The following is a 20,970-nucleotide window of genomic DNA, read 5'->3' as shown; positions in this document are numbered from 1 at the left end:
CCGGAGGGATCCAGTTGGGGAGGAAGCGGAGGTGTCGCCGGCCCCGGCCTGTGCCTGGACACTCAAGGGGGACTACAGGTTATGGGTGCTACATGTGTGCTTTCAGAGCAGCAATGTGAGGAAGCTTGAAGTGGGATGGCAGGATGGCCTCATCCTTTTGACAGTAACTCCAGTGATCCAGAGAACTGGGATTGGAAATTGAATAGTAGACATCGTAAACGTTATAAACATTCAAGTACTCCCCCACGTGTTGCCAAAGGAGTTGTTGCCCACACCAAAATGAGTCTACATGGTGACTTGATCTCTCTCAACGAGAGATCAAGAGGTAGACGAAGGTCAAGTGACAGATCCCAAGATTCATCTCACGAAAGTACAGAATCTCAGCTCATTCCTCGTATTAAAAATGTTACTTCAACACGACAGCACCATGTTGAACGTGAAAAAGATCACAGTTCCTCTCGTCCAAGCAGTCCTCATCCTCAAAAAGCATCTCCAAATGGTTCCAGGAGCAGTGCTGGGAACAGCAGCAGAAACAGTGGTCAGTCAAGTTCAGATGGTAGCTGTAAGACATCTGGGGAAATGGTGTTTGTGTGTGAAAATGAAAAAGAAGGAGGTCGGAATGTAAGAACGTCAGAACGAGTGACACTAATAGTGGATAACGCTAAATTTGTTGTAGACCCATCCATTTTTACTGCTCAGCCATACGCAGTGCTAGGCAGGATGTTTGGGGCTGGCAGAGAACATAACTCTACATGTCCCAGCGAGAAGGGAGAGTATGAGGTGGCAGAGGGGATTGGCTCTACTGTGTTTCGAGCTATTCTGGATTACTATAAAACAGGAATAATCCATTGTCCCGATGGCATATCTATTCCTGAACTGAGAGAACCATGCGACTCTCTTTGTATCTCTTTTGAATATAGTACTATTAAATGTAGAGATCTCAGTGCCCTAATGCATGAGTTATCAAATGATGGTGCCCGTAGACAGTTCGAATTTTACCTGAAAGAAATGACTCTGCCTCTCATGGTAGCTAGTGCCCAGAGTGGGGACCATGAATGCCACATAGTGGTGCTTACAGGTGATGATGTGGTTGATTGGGATGAAGAGTATCCACCACAGATGGGAGAATAATATTCACAAATTATTTATAGCACAAAATTATATAGATTTTTCAAGTACATTGAAAACAGAGTTGTGGCCAAATCAGTTTTGATGGAGAGGGGTCTTAAGAAGATTAGATTGGGAATAAAAGGTTGTCCAACCTACAAAGAAAAAAGTAAAAGAAAAGGCCTGGGGGCTGCCCGGAAGTGATTTACAACTATGTCCAAAGACCCTTTATTCGAATGTCTTGGGAGAAGGAAGAAGGAAAGAGCCGGTGTGTAGACTTTCAGTGTGTAAAAAGTAAATCTATCACCAACCTTGCAGCAGCTGCAGCTGACATTCCCCAGGACCAGCTGGTAGTCATGCACCCAACTCCTCAAGTGGATGAGCTCGATATTTTCCCTATCCATCCCCCTTCTAGCAACAATGACCTCGATCCTGACGCACAGAATCTGATGCTGTGATGGTGATGTTCCTTGAAACCATAGCGTGCTACTCTTCACGATGACGCTGCACTCTCCTCATCCTGCACTGCAAGGCCACTCTCTTCATTGTGAGATGCACAGAACAGTGTTTAGGATATTGCAGTGTAAACTTTTTTAAAGACCATGGTTTTTAAAATGGTTGGATGGCTGAATGGTTTTTTTGTTTGTTTGGTTGGTTGGTTGGTTTTTTTGCGGTACGCGGGCCCCTCACTGTTGTGGCCTCTCCCGTCGCGGAGCGCAGGCTCCGGACGTGCAGGCTCAGCGGCCATGGCTCACGGGCCCAGCCGCTCCACAGCACGTGGGATCTTCCCGGACCGGGGCACGAACCCGCGTCCCCTGCATCGGCAGGCGGACTCAACCACTGCGCCACCAGGGAAGCCCTGAATGTTTTTTTAAATGACTACAATTCTAGCATCTTGAGGTTCCAGTTATATAAATGTATTGGTTTACCAGTAGGTTTGTGAAATTGGTTCTTTGTATGGGGGAACAGTCCTTTTTCACACATCTAGATCTTTTCAGAAGTGGTGGAAATTGGCAGCTGGGGTACTTTCAGTCTAGATTGATATTCATCACACCCCAGATAAAATGTAGAATATTATGTAGTTGCACTTTATATATGGTGGTTGAGTGGAACTGTTCAAGCCATTTTAATAATTGTGATGCACAATATAATCTAAATAAGTGCTTCTATCAAAGTATTCTTTCAGTAAAATGTGTATAGTTTGCTGTCCATGATGAGCAAAAAATGAGTATCATTGGGCTTATTTGAATGATTAGGATGAGATTCAATGGCCATATCTTATCAGTTATCTCCAGTGCCGTTTTCATCCTTTTCAAGTGAGTCACATGCGGAGAGTGTGAACTTCAGGTGGTTTATTATCCAGTCTGCCTTACCCTTAATCTGTTCACAGATATTTATTCACTAATGATTTTTTTCGAGTTATGGGATAGGAAAATGAAGTGTTTGCTCTTCATTTACTAAATGATTGTAAACTCATTTTTCATCAAAATAAAATTCCATTGTTTTAATGTTAAGAAAAAGAGGTTTTATAGTATTTATAATGTGTTTTATTTGCATTTATTGAACAGACCCCACTACCGACCTCAGTGCTTTGTTTACAGGTGTTCCTTCAAGAACAACAGTTATGTGTGTGTTGCTTTTAATCATGAATCTATTTACACCTCAACTTACTTCACCTTGTTTCCATTGTCTCATAGGTATAAAAACCAGGTGCCAATAGACGTCCATGCAAACCCTGGAAAGTATATTATCGAAAGCCGATATGGAATGCACACTCTGGAGATAAACGCGTAAGAGACATCAGGGTCTGTGTGTGTTGCCCAGCAGTTGCTTAGGGTGGCAATTTGCGCTCCAGTTAACGACTGTTCCCTTTTCCTCCCAATGCAGCGCGATCAGGATGGGGGACAGTCCCATACGTTGCTTCTTGGTGCACACCGAAGAGCGATAAGCATGACACTCTTACCAAGCCCACGTTACCTCCCAAAGTGATCTTACTTGAATTTAGTCAAAGACGATGAGGAAAAATTCATTTGTATCTATTTATCCTTTTATATACTGGAGAGTTTTTCTTAGACATTAGTAAGAAAATAAGTTACATAAATAGGCATTTATATTCAGTTATACTTTCAGAGTTCCAAATCTATGCCATCACTATATACTTTTGCCTTTAATCAGTAAAGGCCAATGAAGTTTGGGGTGGGTGACATTGAAAGTAAGCTGTACTTAGAGAAATTGTTCTTTCCTTCAGCTCACCAGGAACTGTGGGAAACTATGTGCCCACCCTGTCAGCCTGTAGATGGACGCAGAGCCTGACATTGGGATGTTTATAAAGCAAAATCAAAAGCAAAATTTGAAAGCAGAATCCACATCAAAATTTCCAAGTTTTCAAAGGTTTATCGTGTCTCCTAATGTGGTTTTGAAATCCAAGCCTAGTTATGTGGATGGAAAAGTTAAACAAGCTGCCAGCATTTTTGGTTCAAATAAAACCATGACATGCTGAGATGTCAAAGTAAAAATAAATTACGTCATTCTGATCTCAAGAGATTCATAGCCTTCTCAGGTCAGAGCAGTTGACACAGGTGATGCTGGGCTTCAAGCAGAAAGAACCCTGGGACTCTGGGGCTTTTGCCAAGCATTGACCCCTTCCTAAAGTTACATCCATTCTGCCAGTCGGGGATTCTGCTGAGGCGGCAGTGAGCTATGTGGTTGCTTTATAATTAAATAGCTATGGGAAAGGCAACTGTATTGACCCTCCTGGGGTTCTATTGATGTCTGTAGATTTCAACAAGAATTAAGATATTGCAAATGAAACTAAACCCAGAGGAACAATGAAGAGCACGAACACTGGCAGTGAGAAGACACAGAACAGCCTTCTTTGAAATCTTAGCCTGTTCATCTCTGTGTGAGGTCCTTCTCTCTCTACTCCATTAACAGCATCCCAATCTCTGCATTATAACTTAGAGGAACTTCCAAATGGCACTTCTTGCGTTGTTCTGTGGGCCTGAACCTTAGCAGGATTGAAAGTTAAATAACTTATTTGTACTTTGAGGCTAGAGCACATTAGACTAACCGGGATCCGTTTTGTGGCTCAGGGAGTCTGTGGGCGTCTATAAGGAGAGGCTATTTCTTTGCCTTTTCATCACCCTGTAGCCCCCCAGACTGAAACCCACCTTGAGGGAGGCCCCAAGGTGTTCAGGGTCTTAGCTGCTCCAAAGGTACATGGCTGGACGTTTTCTGCTCCTGATACAACCTTAGAACAATTTTTCATCACACTGTTCACACTGTAATTTATATGCTTGACACTTTGTTGACTTTTTTTGGGGGGGGACATTTTAAGTGAACCCAGGCTAGGGTCACGGTGGACTATAGCTGTTGGTAGATAGATCTGTTGGCCTATATAACACACCACAGGGTGCTGGGTCAGAGAGAGTAGCTTTATCAGGAGTGCCAAAGAGCTATGCGTCAGTCAGTGCTTTGCCCTGTGGCTTGTTAGCAAAGAGATCCTTGATGAAACAGCTAGCAATTACATCGGCCTTCCGTATCTGAGGAGGCGGAACCCGCAGATACTGAGGGCCGACTATTTCACACCATTTTACTTAAGGGACTTGAGCATCCACGGATTTTAATATCCATGGGGGTCCTGGAACCAATCCCTCGCGGACGCTGAGTGACGACTGTACCAGGAGTGTCACTGCACTGGGCACTCATTTCCATCCGTTCTTTCAGGTGTGATTTTGAAGACACCGCTCAGTACCGGGCCTCGGCGATGAATGTTAAAGGAGAGCTTTCAGCATATGCTTCGGTTGTGGTAAAGAGTAGGTTTGCTGAACTTGTTTTATTCAAAGTGTATTTAAAAAAAATTTATTCTCACTGCTAAAAAATAAAGTCAAGGAACAGTTGGCATGCTTTTCTGCTTTCTCTTCTAGGATATAAGGGAGAGTTTGATGAGACTCGCTTCCATGCGGGGGCCTCCACCTTGCCCCTCAGCTGTAAGTTTACAAGTATATTTGCTGTGTCATCTCTGTACAATACTGCATAATAAGCTGTTCCATAATGCTGAAATAAATACATAGTCTATATTATAATATATGCTAGTATGTGTGTAATACTACCTGTGATTGGTTTTATTTTTTCAGATTCTTTGGTTACTATATTCTCTTTCTGCATATAATTGCTTTGTTCTGGTTTTATAAATGCCCAGATGTGACAGGCTAAAAATGGTTTTAAGTCTTAAAAGCATTTAAAATGCTTTTAAGTCTTTCTGTGTTTAAATTGAGAAAGATCATTACACAAATCTGTGCAGAGTGATTTAACCACACACACACACAGACACACAGACACACACAGACACACAGACACACACAGACACACAGACACACAGTCTGGACTATATCAGAGCAGTTTTACTCATTTTTAAATATCTAGTTCAGTATCAACTCCTTGAGATACTGATACTCCCCAGGCCCCACCCACTCAGGGTTCGGTGCCCCCAGTGAAGCTGTGGCACCTTCGTAAGAGCATCTATCTCACTGGACACTGTTAACTGTTCTCTCCCACTGACCCATGAGACACTTGAAGGCAAGGCTGGACCTTTTATCTTTAAACCCCAGCACCTGATGTAGAGTAGTATTTGATGATGAATGAATAAATACATTAATTTATGAAATGCAATTTAATGAGGTCTAAATGTGGTTTAATAAATTATTAACAATATTCTGATCCATAGTAATTTGTAAATTTATGAACTTCAATCATTTCATCTATATCAGAATTTCTTTTCATGGGTGGCAATAAAAGTAAAATCCTTATTGTTGTTCAAGTAATTGGATGCTTACACTGTTCGGACTGAAGACAGTAGTCGAGCCCGAACTTCTTATTTTCCAAACATTAAAAAATAAGTGGTATTTTTAAAAATGGTTGATGAAAATACTTTCCCATGGTTCAATTTTTCACCTAACTAATTAGTTTGATGTCTATAGATGACCTACTCCATCGACTTCATGGAATGGCTCCTAATTTTAATATTCTAAATTGTAATCATTGGTATCAATCCCCTGGGTAAGAGGGGAATGATGGGTGAGAGTGAAGAAGGAACACATCCCAAATCATGTCCTTCTCTATCATTTGATTTATATTGAGATAGAATAACTGGGAAATTTGAAACTATGACTTATCCCCAATGTCCCCAAGATTGGCCTATTGGTCGTTCTACAATCCTCCACACGTATCCTGTTCGGTCCCACTTCTATATCATCATCCATGTTTTTTCCATTCCCCTCTTCTCCATCAAGCCAAAGTCTGAAAGCCCAGCTCAATCTAACCTCTCTGACTTCTTAATCTTTCAGAGCCTCCTCTGGCTTCTGAACTGAGTGCAGTTGTTCCCAACACAGAGAACGGAGGGCTCTTATTCATTAATTCAACTAGTATTTATTGAACATCTACCGTGTGCCAGGTACCAGTTTAGGTGGTTGGAATATGCTGGTAAATATCATGGATAAAGCTCCCTGCCCTTGGTTCTGCTCTAGTAGTTAATATGTATTGATCAGTTGTGCCAGACTCCGTACTAGGACTTTTTTTTTTGAGCTGGGAGACAGCACCGCCAGCTTTACTGGTGATTTGCAGTTTTGTTTTGTTTTTTTTGGTTGCTCCGTGTGGCATGTGGGACCTTAGTTCCCTGACCAGGGATCGAACCCATGCCCCTGCAGTGGAAACTCAGAGTCTTAACCACTGAACCTCCGGGGAAGTCCCCTAGGACATTTTTTATATGCATTGATTCATTTACTGCTCTCCAAAGCTTATGAACTGGGTGCCTTTTTATCTGTGCTATGCAGATGAGGAAACAATTTAGAGAGATTAAGTCATGGGTCAAGACCACGCATAATGGTAGAATAGCGACTTGTAACCTGGTCTTTCTAATACCAACCATATTCTAAACCAGGGATTGGCAAACATTTTCTGTAAAGGACTAGATTGTAAATAGTTTAGGCTGTGTGGGTCTGTGTCACAACTATTCCACTCTATCACTGTAACACAAAAGCAGCCATCGGCAATAGATAGATGAATGAGCATGGCTGTATCCAGATAAAACCTTATTTATGAACACTGAAATTTGAATTTCCTATGACTTCTCCCATGTCACAAAATATTATCCTTCTTTTGATTTTTTTCAGCCATTAAAAAATTTAAAAACCATTCTTCATGGTACAAAACAGGAGGCAATCCAGAGTTGGCTCACAGATATGCCAACCCCTGACCTAAACCAGGCCCTCCCTATAACCCTTATCTCTACTCCCTGAGGCAGATTTGGAACCAGCCCAACTTCCCAATAAACAAGATCTGTTCAAGTTGTTTTGCGTTTTGATCTCAGTGGGACATCATCATATAAAAATGGGGCAGATGGGACACACGCTTCAAAGAGAAGTCATTTCCCTGTTGGTGAGTGGTTGCCTGGGGACACACAAAGTCAAGTCAACCCCATGTATTGGTTGAGAGCACAGGCTCTGGAAACAGCCTGCCAGTGTAAATCCTGGGTCTGCAGGGTGCATATGGGCAGTTATTTAGCCTCCTTGTGCTGCTGTTTTCTCATCGATAACATGGGAATAATAATGGTACTTACCTGATAGGGTTATTATGAGGCTTAATTGAGTTGATAGATATTAAACACTTGGAACAATACTTGGCACAAGGTGAACTCAATAAATGTTAGCTTGCATTTTCAAATTAATTCGCAGAGGTCTTAGGAAGAGAATTGAAATAGGAGAAAAAAGGCCTAAGTTTTAGAGTTGGGCAGTTATACATTTGAATTTCAGTTTCACACATGATGCCTTTGAAACCTTTGCGTTAGCTATATATATTCGTGAACTTCTATATCCCCACCTGAAAGAGAGGAAAAACTAGTAACTATGCCATGGAGTTTTTGCAAGGATTAGATGACATGTCAAATGTGAAGTTCCTGGCATGCAGGAAGCCATCAAAAAATAGTCATTATTTTCCCAGGCCCTTTCCTTTGAGAAAAGAGAAAATAAAACCTAGGAGAGTTTATGGTGCAGGTATTGACTCAATCTATAAATAAGATATTTCTAAGAATGGTATTTTAAACTTTGTTTTCTCCCATTGATATTTCTTGTATTTTTTTAACCCAGATCATCCAAGAAGCTGAAGCCACTTACTAAAAAAGTCTATTTTTATGAGAAATCGATATGGCTGTTTGTTCCAAGAGTACAAGCAGTAAAGTTTAAATGAACTCAGAATCTAACATTTTAATGTGCATATATTGCAGCTATATTTAAGTCGAAGCTAAATGTGGTGTTCATTTACATTTTATGTAAGGCGTTAAACCTGACCTTTTAAATTCTATTAATTATAATAGTAAAAATAAGCATTTAGCTTATCTGACCAATGAAGCAAGAATTTCCATACACAGAACTTCCATTTCAATATAATGATATATGTGAATATGCTACATACCTCTTTTATAAGACTTAATTTTTGCCCAGATAAGTCACTTGATAGGTTTGTTGTGATTGCTTTCTGCCTGTGCTTATTAAAATGCTTGTGTCTCTTTGATGACAAAAAGTAAATTACTGATGTTTGTTTTTGTTGTGCCCAGTTGCTGTGACCCCTTACGGTTATGCGTCCAAGTTTGAGATCCACTTTGATGACAAGTTTGATGTGTCTTTCGGGAGAGAAGGCGAGACGTTGAGTCTAGGCTGCCGTGTAGTTATCACTCCTGAAATTAAACATTTCCAGCCGGAGATCCAGTGGTACCGAAATGGTGAGCCTTACTAATGAATTCTCACTAGGTTCTTATTTGCAGAAGGTCACAGCCCAGGCTTGGCCCCAGAGCATGAATGTCCATAAGACTGCAGTTCTCTTTATCAGAGCTGGCAGAATCTGAACGTTAGAGGACATAACCTTTTGGATGTTACAAAAGCTTTTACACATGTATCAGAGTAGCAGAACTTTCGCAATATATTTGTGGAGATTATAATTTCTTATCACCAAGTAATATAGGGAAAGGATTACAAAAAATTGTATTCTCATTTTGCAAGGTGGATGTATATTCATTTTGTAAGTTAATTTTATTTGGTAAAACAAAGCGGAGTCCAGTGAAGTCCAATGGGACTATGGAGCAGGCCCATTGGTCCCCAGGCACGGTGGGTGGTGGTCAGCATGCTCACCATGCAGTTGGCCTGAACTTCAGTGCATGTGTGGGCACCGGGCAGTCTGGGCCATCCCAAGACCATGGCTGAGACCAGGACCTGGGCCCAGAGTGAAACCAGTCACGGCAGCAGCAGCAGCAGCAACATTGCTGGACGGCGTGGCCCAGGAGAGGAGGGGTCCCACGTGGGGCAGTGTGGGCACCCACCGTGGGAGCCGAGATTGCCCGTCCGCCCCCAGAATGCATATTTGTGGCATCTGCACAGATATGAGCTTCCTCGCCTGAGCACTGTGACAGGAACTGCCAGCAATCACGCAGTAAACTTTGTAAGATATTATAAAATAAAAGCATGTACATAGACATTGCAGTAAGGCACATAAGGCAGTTAGTATTCTTCAGAGTTTAGACTCTCTGGTTATGAAAACTGCCAAAACATTGCAAAGCAAACATTCACAGGCTTGGAAATAAAAATTAAGTTTAAAGATTGTCACATTCAATGAAAAAACACTATTTTCATACAAAACTTTGGATGAAGCAGTTATTAACAAGAAAGATAATTTTGAAATTAAATTTTCCTCATAATCAAAGATACAGTGAGAGAATGCATAAACAGGCATTTGAATTATATACAAATCATGAAGTCATTTTCAGTTTCTTGTATGACCACAAGTTACAGGACATGTAAGAGAAAACATTAGGATGCAATTATGTAAATTTACATTTAAAATTAAATTCAGACTTACATGAAACTATTTGTATAAAGAGTTAAATCTTTTTAGAAAAAATTGTTCTTCAAGAATTGTCAGCTCTGATTCACTTTGTTATAAAGCAGAAACTAACACACCATTGTAAAGCAATTATACTCCAATAAAGATGTTTAAAAAAAAAAGAATCGTCAGCTCTAGAGTACTAAAATTTATATTTTGAAATAGTTTATCATAAGATTAACCCAATGTTAACTTTATAGCACCATAACCATATAATACTATAACGTATAAAGCTGTATATTACTATGACTATGTAATACTCCTAACAGCTGCATTAATAGTTGCATCAGCAGAAAGATCCTTCTTAAAATAAAAAAAATCAAAACTAATTTATGATCTTGCATTTGCAAAGAGTAACTGATGTTGCTTTCAGTTATATCAATTTAAAATAAAGTTACTAAAAATAACTGAATTTGCAGAAAAGTAAGTAAAAAATATCGTATTATCAATCAACGTATCACATTAATAAAGTATTATTTTTGTATGTAAAATTATGGCATGAAAATATTAGTTTTTGCAATTTGTGTTACCCTATTATGTTTTATAAGTAATAAACTATTTTTAGAGGACAAAGCCTTATATTTTAGTACCTTGACTGTGTTTTTTTCCTCTGCTTTTTGAGCAAGGGGTCTTGTAATTTCATTTTGCACAGGGCCCTGCAGATTATGTATCTGGCCCTGGTCCCCTCACTTCTGCTCTAACATTTTAACCAATATAAACATGGCAGAATGACTCAAAGCCCTACAGACGTCCTCTAATATTCAGATAGCTTTCAATATAGAAGAAGAGGAATAAAGAGAGAGAGAGAGAGAGAGAGAATTGGGGGGAGGGAAGAGTGGAGGGGAAGGAGGAAGAAGAGAGTAATAGAGAAAGAAATCAGTTAATTTGCTTACTTTTGTTCCCCAGGGGCTCCTGTTTCTCCATCAAAATGGGTGCAAACACACTGGAGTGGAGATCGGGCAACACTAACATTTTCTCATCTCAACAAGGAAGATGAAGGTCTCTACACAATCCATGTACGAATGGGAGAATATTATGAGCAATACAGCGCTTACGTCTTTGTTCGAGGTAAGACCTAGCAAAAAGCAGAACATCTGAGAATATTTAAAACACCGAGGCCATGTCAATCTATCCAAACATATTTTTGGTAAAGATGAAAGAGCCAATGTAAAAATTTAACCCTGAAGGCACCAGTTGGAATGGAAGGTGACCAGTTTCCAGACTATGTTACTGTCACTAGTGTCAGTACTTTCCTCATCTTCAATGAGCCTCTAGAGCAGTGTTCTGTAGGTGTCTGAGTAGAGAGGCTAGGTCCTAGTGATGCAAAAAGCCGTCTCAGTTTGAAGAAGCTACAATAAAAGAGTGATGGGGACTCACTCTTGAATATCTATTTTGGAGAGCAAATTTATTACTTCATTCTAGGCCTTTTCTTTATAGCTTTAGTTTTAATGAACTAGGAAACAAGATGCTACAACTGAATCCTTAAGACAAACTATAACTGTTGGTTTTAGGAGTCTTTCTTTTTTCAGCGATGTCTCTAACAGGTCGGACATGTACAAGTGGGAATGTTATTTCTACATGAGATATTAGCACATCTGGAAGACGATGAACACTTCCAGGCCACAAAGGCAGTGCTCTGTGTTCTTTTACGTGGTGGTCAGTCAGGTGTGGCCACACAAGGAGACAGAGGAGGGGCTCAGGAAAAGAGTGTATTATACTCATAGGTGCTAGAGAACCACCCAGGGCCACATGGGGAAGCAAAGTCACTACTGGTTGGTCAGGAGGCAGAAGAGGCAGAGGGAGAGCTTAGACCGCAGTCTGTATTGGAGTTCCTGTGGAAAAGGCATGGCAGGGCGGGGTAAACAGTTCAGGATTGGCTGGTGTGAACAACTTCAGCAGACCCTAAGCTACAGGGGTCGTGCTTAGTTGTCTGGTCCCTGGTGCTGAGATGATTAAGGCAGAGGAATATTTCCTCCTGGGGTACACGGGCCAGATGGAGGAGGTGAGCTCTGGATGGGTTAAAATTGGCTAGCCCCCAGAGATGGGGGCAGAAAATCTCTCCCCACCCAGAAAGGCTTTTAAGATGTCAAAACGTCGCAATATACAGAAAATAAACATAAACAATACAAGTAGACTTGCTAATTTTTTATCTCTTGTGCATTAAATAGAACCATAAACTCCTAGGTGTTTTGATGAGGGTGGAAATTTAGAGGTCATGTAGGTGTCCTTAACTGGGGTCCACAGACTCCCAAGGGGTCTGTGATTATAACTGTACTTCAGTATAGTTTCTTTGGTAAGCTCGTGTATTTTATTTTATTTTATGCATTTAAAAACATTGTTCTGAGAAGGGCCCTCTAGGTTTTCTTTACCACTTTGCCAAAGGAGTCTAAGGCACACAAAAATGTTAGGATTCCCCTTAATTTTTTTTTATAAATTTATTTATTTACTTATTTATTTTTTATTTTTGGCTGCATTGGGTCTTCGTTGCTGCGCGCGGGCTTTCTCTAGTTTCAGTGAGTGGGGGCTACTCTTCATTGCAGTGCACGGGCTTCTCATTGCAGTCGATTCTCTTGTTGCAGAGCATGGGCTCTAGGCACGTGGGCTTCAGTAGTTGTGCCGCACAGCCTCAGTAGTTGTGGCGCACAGGCTTATTTGCTCTGCAGCATGTGGGATCTTCCCGGACCAGGGCTCAAACCCATGTCCCCTGCATTGGCAGGCAGGTTCTTAACCACTGCGCCACCAGGGAAATTCCTCCCCTTAATTTTAAGATGCAAAAACTAAAGCTCAGGAAAGCAACATGATTTACCAAAAGCCTCACAGTTAGAAGCAGAAGTGGGACTAGGATACAGGCCTTCTGATGGCTAACCCAGGATTTTAATTAGGGAATAGTTTAAGCTGCTGAAATGAAATTTTTTTAAAAAGTTTATTTCTGTCTTATGTCCATCAATCCAGAGGTAGGAAGGTGGTCCAGGTGGTTCTGCTCAACTCAGTTATTCAGAGTCCTGGCTCCCATCTATGTTGTTGCTCCACTGCCCCCGTGGTGCTGTCCTGTGTTCCCGTTCCAGCCTGTGGGAAGGGCAGAGATGCAGGGACGCACACATCACTTCTGCATGGTGAACACTCTACCACACATCCACAGGGAGGGAAGCTGGGCAACATGTTACCTGCAGAAGCTCAGGGGTTCTGGTACTAAAAGGAAACAGGAGAAATGGATACTGGGGAGAGACAGCAGTCTATATACCACACCAGTACTGAACAATAACAAATGATCATTGAATTCTGCCACGGATTCGCAACTGATAAAGATGCACGGATATCTATGCCAGCTGATAAATGGGGCAGACTTCCTCCTGCACAAAAGCATTTGGGAAAAGTTGGATCTTGTGAGGGGAAAAGAGGGGTAGCCCTCTGGGTCAGTTGCAGTAAAAATGGACACCCTGGAAGTTATCAGCAAGTATGTTTGTTTAAACAAAGCACCCAGATAGACCTGGCCAGATGATAACTGAAAGCAAACAGAGTCTGCCTCTGCTCTCAGTCTGACCTGAACCAAAGAGTATCTCTGGTGACTCAAGAAACACTTAAGTTATGCCTTGAGGATTCCCTTTGTGGACTTTTTCTGGGAACTCTGACACAGTCCAGGGTTTCCTCAGCAACATTTCTCAGTGCCCACATCCAGAGTCGTGGCTCTCTGCAGGTTGAGGCCAGACTTCAGATGACCAACCACAGACAGGGGGAAGGGATTGAAATTTATCATTAAGCCAGTTTTCATATCCACAAATAAGGGAAGATTCTAAAATGTATCAGATATTGATGTGAGAGGATTGAAAAGATTCATGGGGAAGACAAAATTGCAAAGACAAATTTCAGAAATCGAGTTGTGAATTTAACTTTTAGAAAAAGATTTCCCCTGTAAGTTTATTTTAAATGATATATTTTAGATTCTTTTAAAAAAATCTTTATTGAGATATAATTACACACCATAAGAGTCAACCATGCTAAGTGGACAGTGCTTTTCAGAATATTCAGAGCTGTGCACCCACCATCTACAATCCAGCTTAGTACATCCCCTTCACCCCAAAGAGACTTCTTGTGCCCCTTCCCCACTCCCATCCCCAGTCTAGCCCCCAGACAGCCACTAATCTACTCCCTGCCTCTATAAACTGTCTTTTCTGAACATTTCTGGATATGATATGTGATCTTCTACTTTTGTCTTTTTTCATTGAGCCTATGTTTTGAGGTTTTTATGTTGGTACTTTGTTCCTTTTTATTGCTGACTAATATTGCACTGTATGGATATGCCTCATTTTGTGTGTCCATTCACCAGCTGATGGACAGTTGGATTGTTTCCACTCTCTGACTGTTATGAATAATGCTGCTATGAACATTTGTGTTCCTATTCATGGACCTAGGTTTTCACTTCTCTTGGGTAGATAGCTACAAGTGGAACTGCTGGGTCGTTTAATTTTTGAGAAACCGCCAAAGTGTTTTAAGTGACATTTTATGGTGCTTTTTATTTTAAACTTTGAGCTGCATGAGGCCATTTCAATGCATTTTTTAGAGCTCTGGTATTTTGCTGCTTAGAAAATAGCTTCTGAACCAGAATGATCAGTGTAGAAAGCACCATATGTCTGCAGAAACACATTCCAGAGCTGTACATATTTGGCCAGTTTTTTATTACATACATAATATGTGTTCTTTCTGAAAAACTAGATAATATAAATAAGAAAAAAAGAAAAGCCATCGTAAGTCTAACATCCAGAGATACCTGAAGTTATCATTTTATCACATATTCTTCTAGACTTTTATATATTCTTTCCTCCCCTTCCTACACACATGGCAGGGAGGAAAGAAAGATGATACAGTGATAAAGGATGGAATATAAATGTCATGAAAAAAGAATTACAAATGAAAAATAAATTATGAAAAAGTTTTCACTAGTAATCAAAGCAATCAAATTAATCTATCACACTGAAAAGATTTACAAGGTTTTAAAATCCACTGGGATGAAGGAATGGAGGGGCCAGCACTCCCACACATTGCTGGTGAGTGTAAATCGGTTTAGCTTTGCTCAGGGTGTTTTGCCACTATGTATCAACAGTGCGATTGATATCAACGATATCAACGATATCAATAGATATCAACGATTCTAGTTCTAGGAATTTAAGTGGACAAAGCTGAAAAAAATGTTTGTTTGGGAGAAAATATGGAAGGAATCTAGATATCCACCAATGGGAACTGAAAATAAAGTATAATAAATATTCCATATAAACACACAAATACTGCACAGTAATGAAAACTAATGATGTATACTTACTAATATGAAAATATATTAAAAAAACCCAGTTTACATGAAACTATATAGTCCAATCCCACTTTTATTTAAAAAACAATCACTTTTTTTAAAAATTGGAGTATAGTTGATTTACATTGTTGTGAAAAACAATTACTTTTGAGTTTATAAATATAGGGAAAAAATCTAGAAAAATCTAGGCAAATTCGTTAGTATTAGTAATCTCTGAGTTACGGAATTAAGAGGGATTCTAACATGTATTTTTTATTACATATATGTTACAAGAAGACACTACTTTTATAATAAAGATAAACAATAAAATTACTTACATTTTGATAAAAGTTATTAAATAGCCTGTGTCAGACGTCAGAATATAAAGAGGAGCAGGCTAATCTTTGGCCTAATTAATCAGAGATACAAAAAGTTTGACTATTTGGAGGGTTGGGAGAAGGGCAGAGGCTAAGAAGAGGATTGACGTTGCCCAAGTGGGTACTGTGGGCCAGACGCTCTGTAGCAGCTGCTGGGAGCCAAGAGCACAAGTGTGAAGCAATACAGCATGGTATTTGGATTTGGCTTCCAGCAGCTGCTATACAGAACCGTGTTTTGAAAGATTGTCAAGTCCACATGGCAAATGGCATATTCCAAGCAATTTTATAGAAATGCTGAGAAATGGCTCCCTAAATGTCTGCTGTCTGCCAGGCTCTGTTACATACAATGGATTTATCTACCAACACCAACGTTGCTGGTTGTTACATTATGGGCTTTTTGCTAAAAAGGGACATGGCTAGAGGTTGCCAGCTGTCCCCCTCGCAGCTGAGCAGCTATTAGGTCTGTTAACTTCAGCATCTCCACCTCCATCCTAGCTCTGCTCCACCTTCACCATCAGCAAATCTTCTCCCCACCATCCAGTGCTCTGAAAGCCTAAAAGGAAAAAAGTTTCTCCCCACCAAAATGCCCATTTGCCATTGTGTGGCATGCAGGAATTCTGCATTGTTTTAGGCATGATGATTTGGTTACACTCTCCTATAGCACTTATGCAGGAGATATTATCCTGCAGGTTCATGGGTTCATGCCGGTTCATGGGGCAAGAAACAGAATGTTCAAAACCAAACTGATTTAAGATCTTCACAGACAATGCACAGCCCTGTTAGCAAATGTTTCAGTAACTTATAAGAGTTACAAAAGAGTAGATCATAGGAAAAAAAAGTGTTTATTATTCAGTCAACAAGAGTGTTTTCGCTGGGTGAGTGGCTCCTACATGTCTCAGCCTCCTCTCCTACTAATTCCGGTTGTTAAAGGGTTGACCAGATGTCAAGTGGAATTGGCAAATGTGGTTCCCCTCCCCTTGGGACTGTGACTCTTATCTTAATCATTTTCACTTAAAAGGCTACTATGGGGTTATTTTCATTCCCCTTCCTTTCCTCCTAAAAACACCCCTGTGTTACTAATTTATCTGTGCATACACTGCTGAGGGGACCCACTGTCAGAGGATCCCATTTCATGAACAGTCACTGAACTCTGTTTCTTGTATAGTCTTGGACTTTACTAAACTCAGATAAACTAAGCTCAGATGTGGCTATTTCATCAGAGTTACTTTCGCAAGGATCTTCAGCTTGGGAACAAACATTTAATTAAAATGAATGTTTTTGTTTCTCTTCCAAAATGGTGGTCCCAGCATAGGGATGGGCAAAGCTTCTTGGTTCTTCTTCTCTTGTGGATGTATCTAGAAGGTAATAGAAGGGGCTGTTTGTTCCCCTTTGGAGCCATTCATAGTTTCCGAGTAACACTGCACAATAGTTATCTTAAGAACAGACTTCCTGACATAACTTACATCAGACTTTTCTGATAGCAGTCCTCAACATGTCCTTATTTATTTTCTTTTAGAACATTTTGGGCAGGCAAGGGCCATGAGGCAGAGGTCATGGGTCCTTTTCAGAGCCCTTCCTAGTGTAATGTTCCTTGTACTGATGGTGAAAAGCACACATTGTTATTTTGGTAAGCAAATTACAAATTGAAGATTGCTCGACTGGGGCCAAAGATATAGCCACTGCGGTGGTATGGTAAGAAATGTCTGCACTAAGACCTTGGCCTTTGGGGCTGACAGAGCACATCCGAGAGGGTTAACAGGATCCTTCTGTATCCCCACAGATGCTGATGCAGAGATTGAAGGAGCCCCAGCCTCTCCCTTGGATGTGGTGTCCTTGGATGCCAACAAAGATTATATCATCATCTCTTGGAAACAGCCGGCTGTGGATGGAGGGAGTCCTATTCTGGGATATTTTATTGATAAGTTAGTAGTTAGTCTAACTTCAGTTAGAGTGATTTGGCCATAGAGACACATGCTTGATTTCTCCCACCATTTCTAGGTGAAGTGTTTTCTTTACTGGTCTCCTCTCCCTCTTTTCTCTGTGTCTCTGTCTCTGTCTGGTGTGTATGTATATATATATATATATATATGTATATACACATACCTACCTGTTTACCTAAATTCCAAAGATAATCCTTGAATTGTACTACCAACCCAAGTCACTAATTTGGCAAGAATATTATGAATTTGTTCACCTAATAGAGGCCACTTTAGAAATGAAATAGCTGGTATTCAATATGCTTAATGTCCATATTATTAGTATGTCAGTAATTTAAGAATATTAAGTAATTTAAAGAATAGTACTCTAAGAATACTAAGAAAATCTCATTTATATCACAGGATTCAAGTTTGACAAAGAAATAACAAATATCCATAGTATTAAACTGTTTTATTTACAAATCGTTGCTGTTTACATTCTCCAAAACTTAGAGGCTTTATATTTATAGTAAATGGGTCTTACATATGAATTATCCAGTGAGCTTGGCCAATTTAGAAACAAATTTAGATTATTGACCTAAATACATTATTGTCTGACTTAGTTTCTTTTCAGATAGTTGCTCCAATTCTCTTCCATTTTTGAGTAATAAACCCTGACTGTAAAAACCACTAGGGGCAGATAATCTATGCCGCTGTAGTATGACAGGTTTGTACCAAGGTGGATTAAACTTAATATTTATAGCAATAAGTAAGTATATGCCTACTGGGCTCAGTACCAACCAGAGAAATATTTATAATAGATTATACTTTATTTAACTGTACACTAAATGTTTCCAAGTTATTTCATCATTGAATAATGATGAACTGTGAAGTTTTAGATATATTCTTTAAAAAAATATATGCATCTGTATTTTAATTAAAAACATAACTATCTACCTTTGTAAAAGTATCCCTCTATGTAAATGCACCATTTTTTACAAATCTAGTAAGATTCTTTTTTTTTTTGAATTTTATTTTATTTATTTTTTATACAGCAGCTTCTTATTAGTTCTCTATTTTGTACATATTAGTGTATATATGTCAATCCCAATCTCCCAATTCATCCCAACACCACCACCCACCCTGCCATTTTCCCCCTTTGGTGTCCATATGTTTGTTCTCTGCGTCTGTGTCTCTATTTATGCCCTGCAAACTGATTCATCTGTACCATTTTTCTAGGTTCCACATATATGCGTTAATATACGGTATTTGTTTTTCCCTTTCTGACTTACTTCACTCTGTATGACAGTCTCTAGATCCATCCACGTCTCTACAAATTTCGTTCCTTTTTATGGCTGAGTAATATTCCAATGTATATATGTACCACATCTTCTTTATTCATTCGTCTGTCGATGGGCATTTAGGTTGCTTCCATGACCTGGCTATTGTAAATAGGGTTACAGTGAACATTGGGGTGCATGTGTCTTTTTGAATTATGGTATTCTCTGGGTATACGCCCAGTAGTGGGATTGCTGGGTCATAGGATAATGATATTTTTCGTTTTTTAAGGAACCTCCATACTGTTCTCCATAGTGGCTGTATCAATTTACATTCCCACCAACAGCACAAAAGGGTTCCCTTTTCTCCACACCCTCTCCAGCATTTGTTATTTGTAGATTTTCTGATGATGCCCATTCTAACTGGTGTGAGGTGATACCTCATTGTAGTTTTGATATGCATTTCTCTAATAATTAGTGATGTTGAGCAGCTTTTCTTGTGATTCTTGGCCATCTGTATGTCTACTTTGGAGAAATGTCTGTCTAGGTCTTCTGCCCGTTTTTTGATTGGGTTGTTTGTTTTTTTAATATTGAGCTGCATGAGCTGTTTATAGATTTTGGAGATTAACCCTTTGTCCGTTGATTCGTTTGCAAATATTTTCTCCCATTCTGAGGGTTGTCTTTTCGTCTTGTTTGTAGTTTCTTTTGCTTTGCAGAAGCTTTTAAGTTTCATTAGGTCCCATTTGTTTATTTTTGTTTTTATTTCCATTACTCTAGGAGATGGATCAAAAAGATCTTACTGTGATTTATGTCAAAGAGTGTTCTTCCTATGTTTTCCTCTAAGAGTTTTATAGTGTCCGGTCTTACATTTAGGTCTCTAATACATTTTGAGTTTATTTTTGTGTATGGTGTTAGGGAGTGTTCTAATTTCATTCTTATACATGTAGCTGTCCAGTTTTCCCAGCACCACTTACTGAAGAGACTGTCTTTTCTCCATTGTGTATCCTTGCCTCCTTTGTCATAGATTAGTTGACCATAGGTGCATGGGTTTATCTCTGGGCTTTCTATCCTGTTCCATTGATCTATATTTCTGTTTTTGTGCCAGTACCATATTATCTTGATTACTGTAGCTTTGTGGTATAGTCTGAAGTCAGGGAGTCTGATTCCTCCAGCTCTGTTTTTTTCTGTTTTGTCCATTACTCTCTCTCCCTTAGGTGTGAGGTGGGCACAGACAGCTGGTCTCAGTGCAATGACACACCTGTGAAGTTTGCTCGTTTCCCAGTCACTGGATTGATAGAAGGTCGTTCTTACATATTCCGAGTTCGTGCTGTGAACAAAACTGGAATAGGTCTCCCCTCTCGTGTTTCCGAGCCTGTGGCTGCTCTGGATCCAGCTGAGAAAGCTAGACTTAAAAGTAAGCATTTTTCATTTTTCAGGATCATCTTGAATTTTTTTTATATGCCTGAAGTAGATCCTATTCCAAGGTTATTTCTCCACCCTCCACTAGAGGGAGAAGAGAATAAGAAATCCTTTACTGATCAGAAAAATCCAGGGGAAAAAAAGACAAAAACAAAAAAGTATTTGTTTTTTGACTCATCTGTTCACTAAGGGCTTTATTTTATGTTATTTTTATTTGATTCAGAAGAGTTTGCCTTATTTGACTGAGTTACAGGCATTGTGTTTGAAATGAAATATGAAAACCAAAAGGCTGGTGAGCTTTTTTTTTCTTTCATTTTATTAGCACAGTTCAAATATACTTTTCTTTCTGGTTCATTTTCTTAAAATTGTAAGGTAGTTTTCTTAATCTTGAATTTATCCCTTAGAGCATTAATACTCAACACTGTGAATTTCTTTATGTCAAAGGAAAAACACATTTACGACACATCGTGTCTGATCTGTACTCGGGTTTCTGTGTTAGAGTCAAAAATAATCTTTTCATATATTTAGCCTCCAAGTCTCAATGTCAAAATTGTGGTACATGGGGCTTCCCTGGTGGCGCAGTGGTTGAGAATCTGCCTGCTAATGCAGGGGACACGGGTTCGAGCCCTGGTCTGGGAAGATCCCACATGCCGCGGAGCAACTAG

General features: G+C 39.8%; 1 protein-coding gene and 1 pseudogene across 2 annotated transcripts in view; both read left to right on the top strand.

Annotated features, from left to right (window-relative positions):
- The window catches only part of MYOM1 (myomesin 1), a 142,948-nt gene that overhangs the window by 39,210 nt on the left and 82,768 nt on the right, over positions 1 to 20,970 (top strand). For both annotated transcript variants that reach the window (XM_030836682.2, XM_030836684.2), the window contains exons 6-12: positions 2,805 to 2,897; positions 4,834 to 4,922; positions 5,034 to 5,096; positions 8,717 to 8,881; positions 10,942 to 11,103; positions 17,474 to 17,615; positions 20,101 to 20,300. In XM_030836682.2, the coding sequence (XP_030692542.1) occupies positions 2,805 to 2,897; positions 4,834 to 4,922; positions 5,034 to 5,096; positions 8,717 to 8,881; positions 10,942 to 11,103; positions 17,474 to 17,615; positions 20,101 to 20,300 (914 nt within the window). The remainder of the gene's footprint in view (positions 1 to 2,804; positions 2,898 to 4,833; positions 4,923 to 5,033; positions 5,097 to 8,716; positions 8,882 to 10,941; positions 11,104 to 17,473; positions 17,616 to 20,100; positions 20,301 to 20,970) is intronic.
- On the top strand, positions 136 to 1,565 carry LOC115842075 (BTB/POZ domain-containing protein 10 pseudogene; annotated as a pseudogene).

This window comes from Globicephala melas, chromosome 13 (genome assembly GCF_963455315.2).
Source record: "Globicephala melas chromosome 13, mGloMel1.2, whole genome shotgun sequence".
Taxonomy (NCBI): domain Eukaryota; kingdom Metazoa; phylum Chordata; class Mammalia; order Artiodactyla; family Delphinidae; genus Globicephala; species Globicephala melas.
The sequence above is the reverse complement of the archived record's forward strand: the minus strand, read 5'-3'. Positions and strand labels throughout refer to the sequence as shown.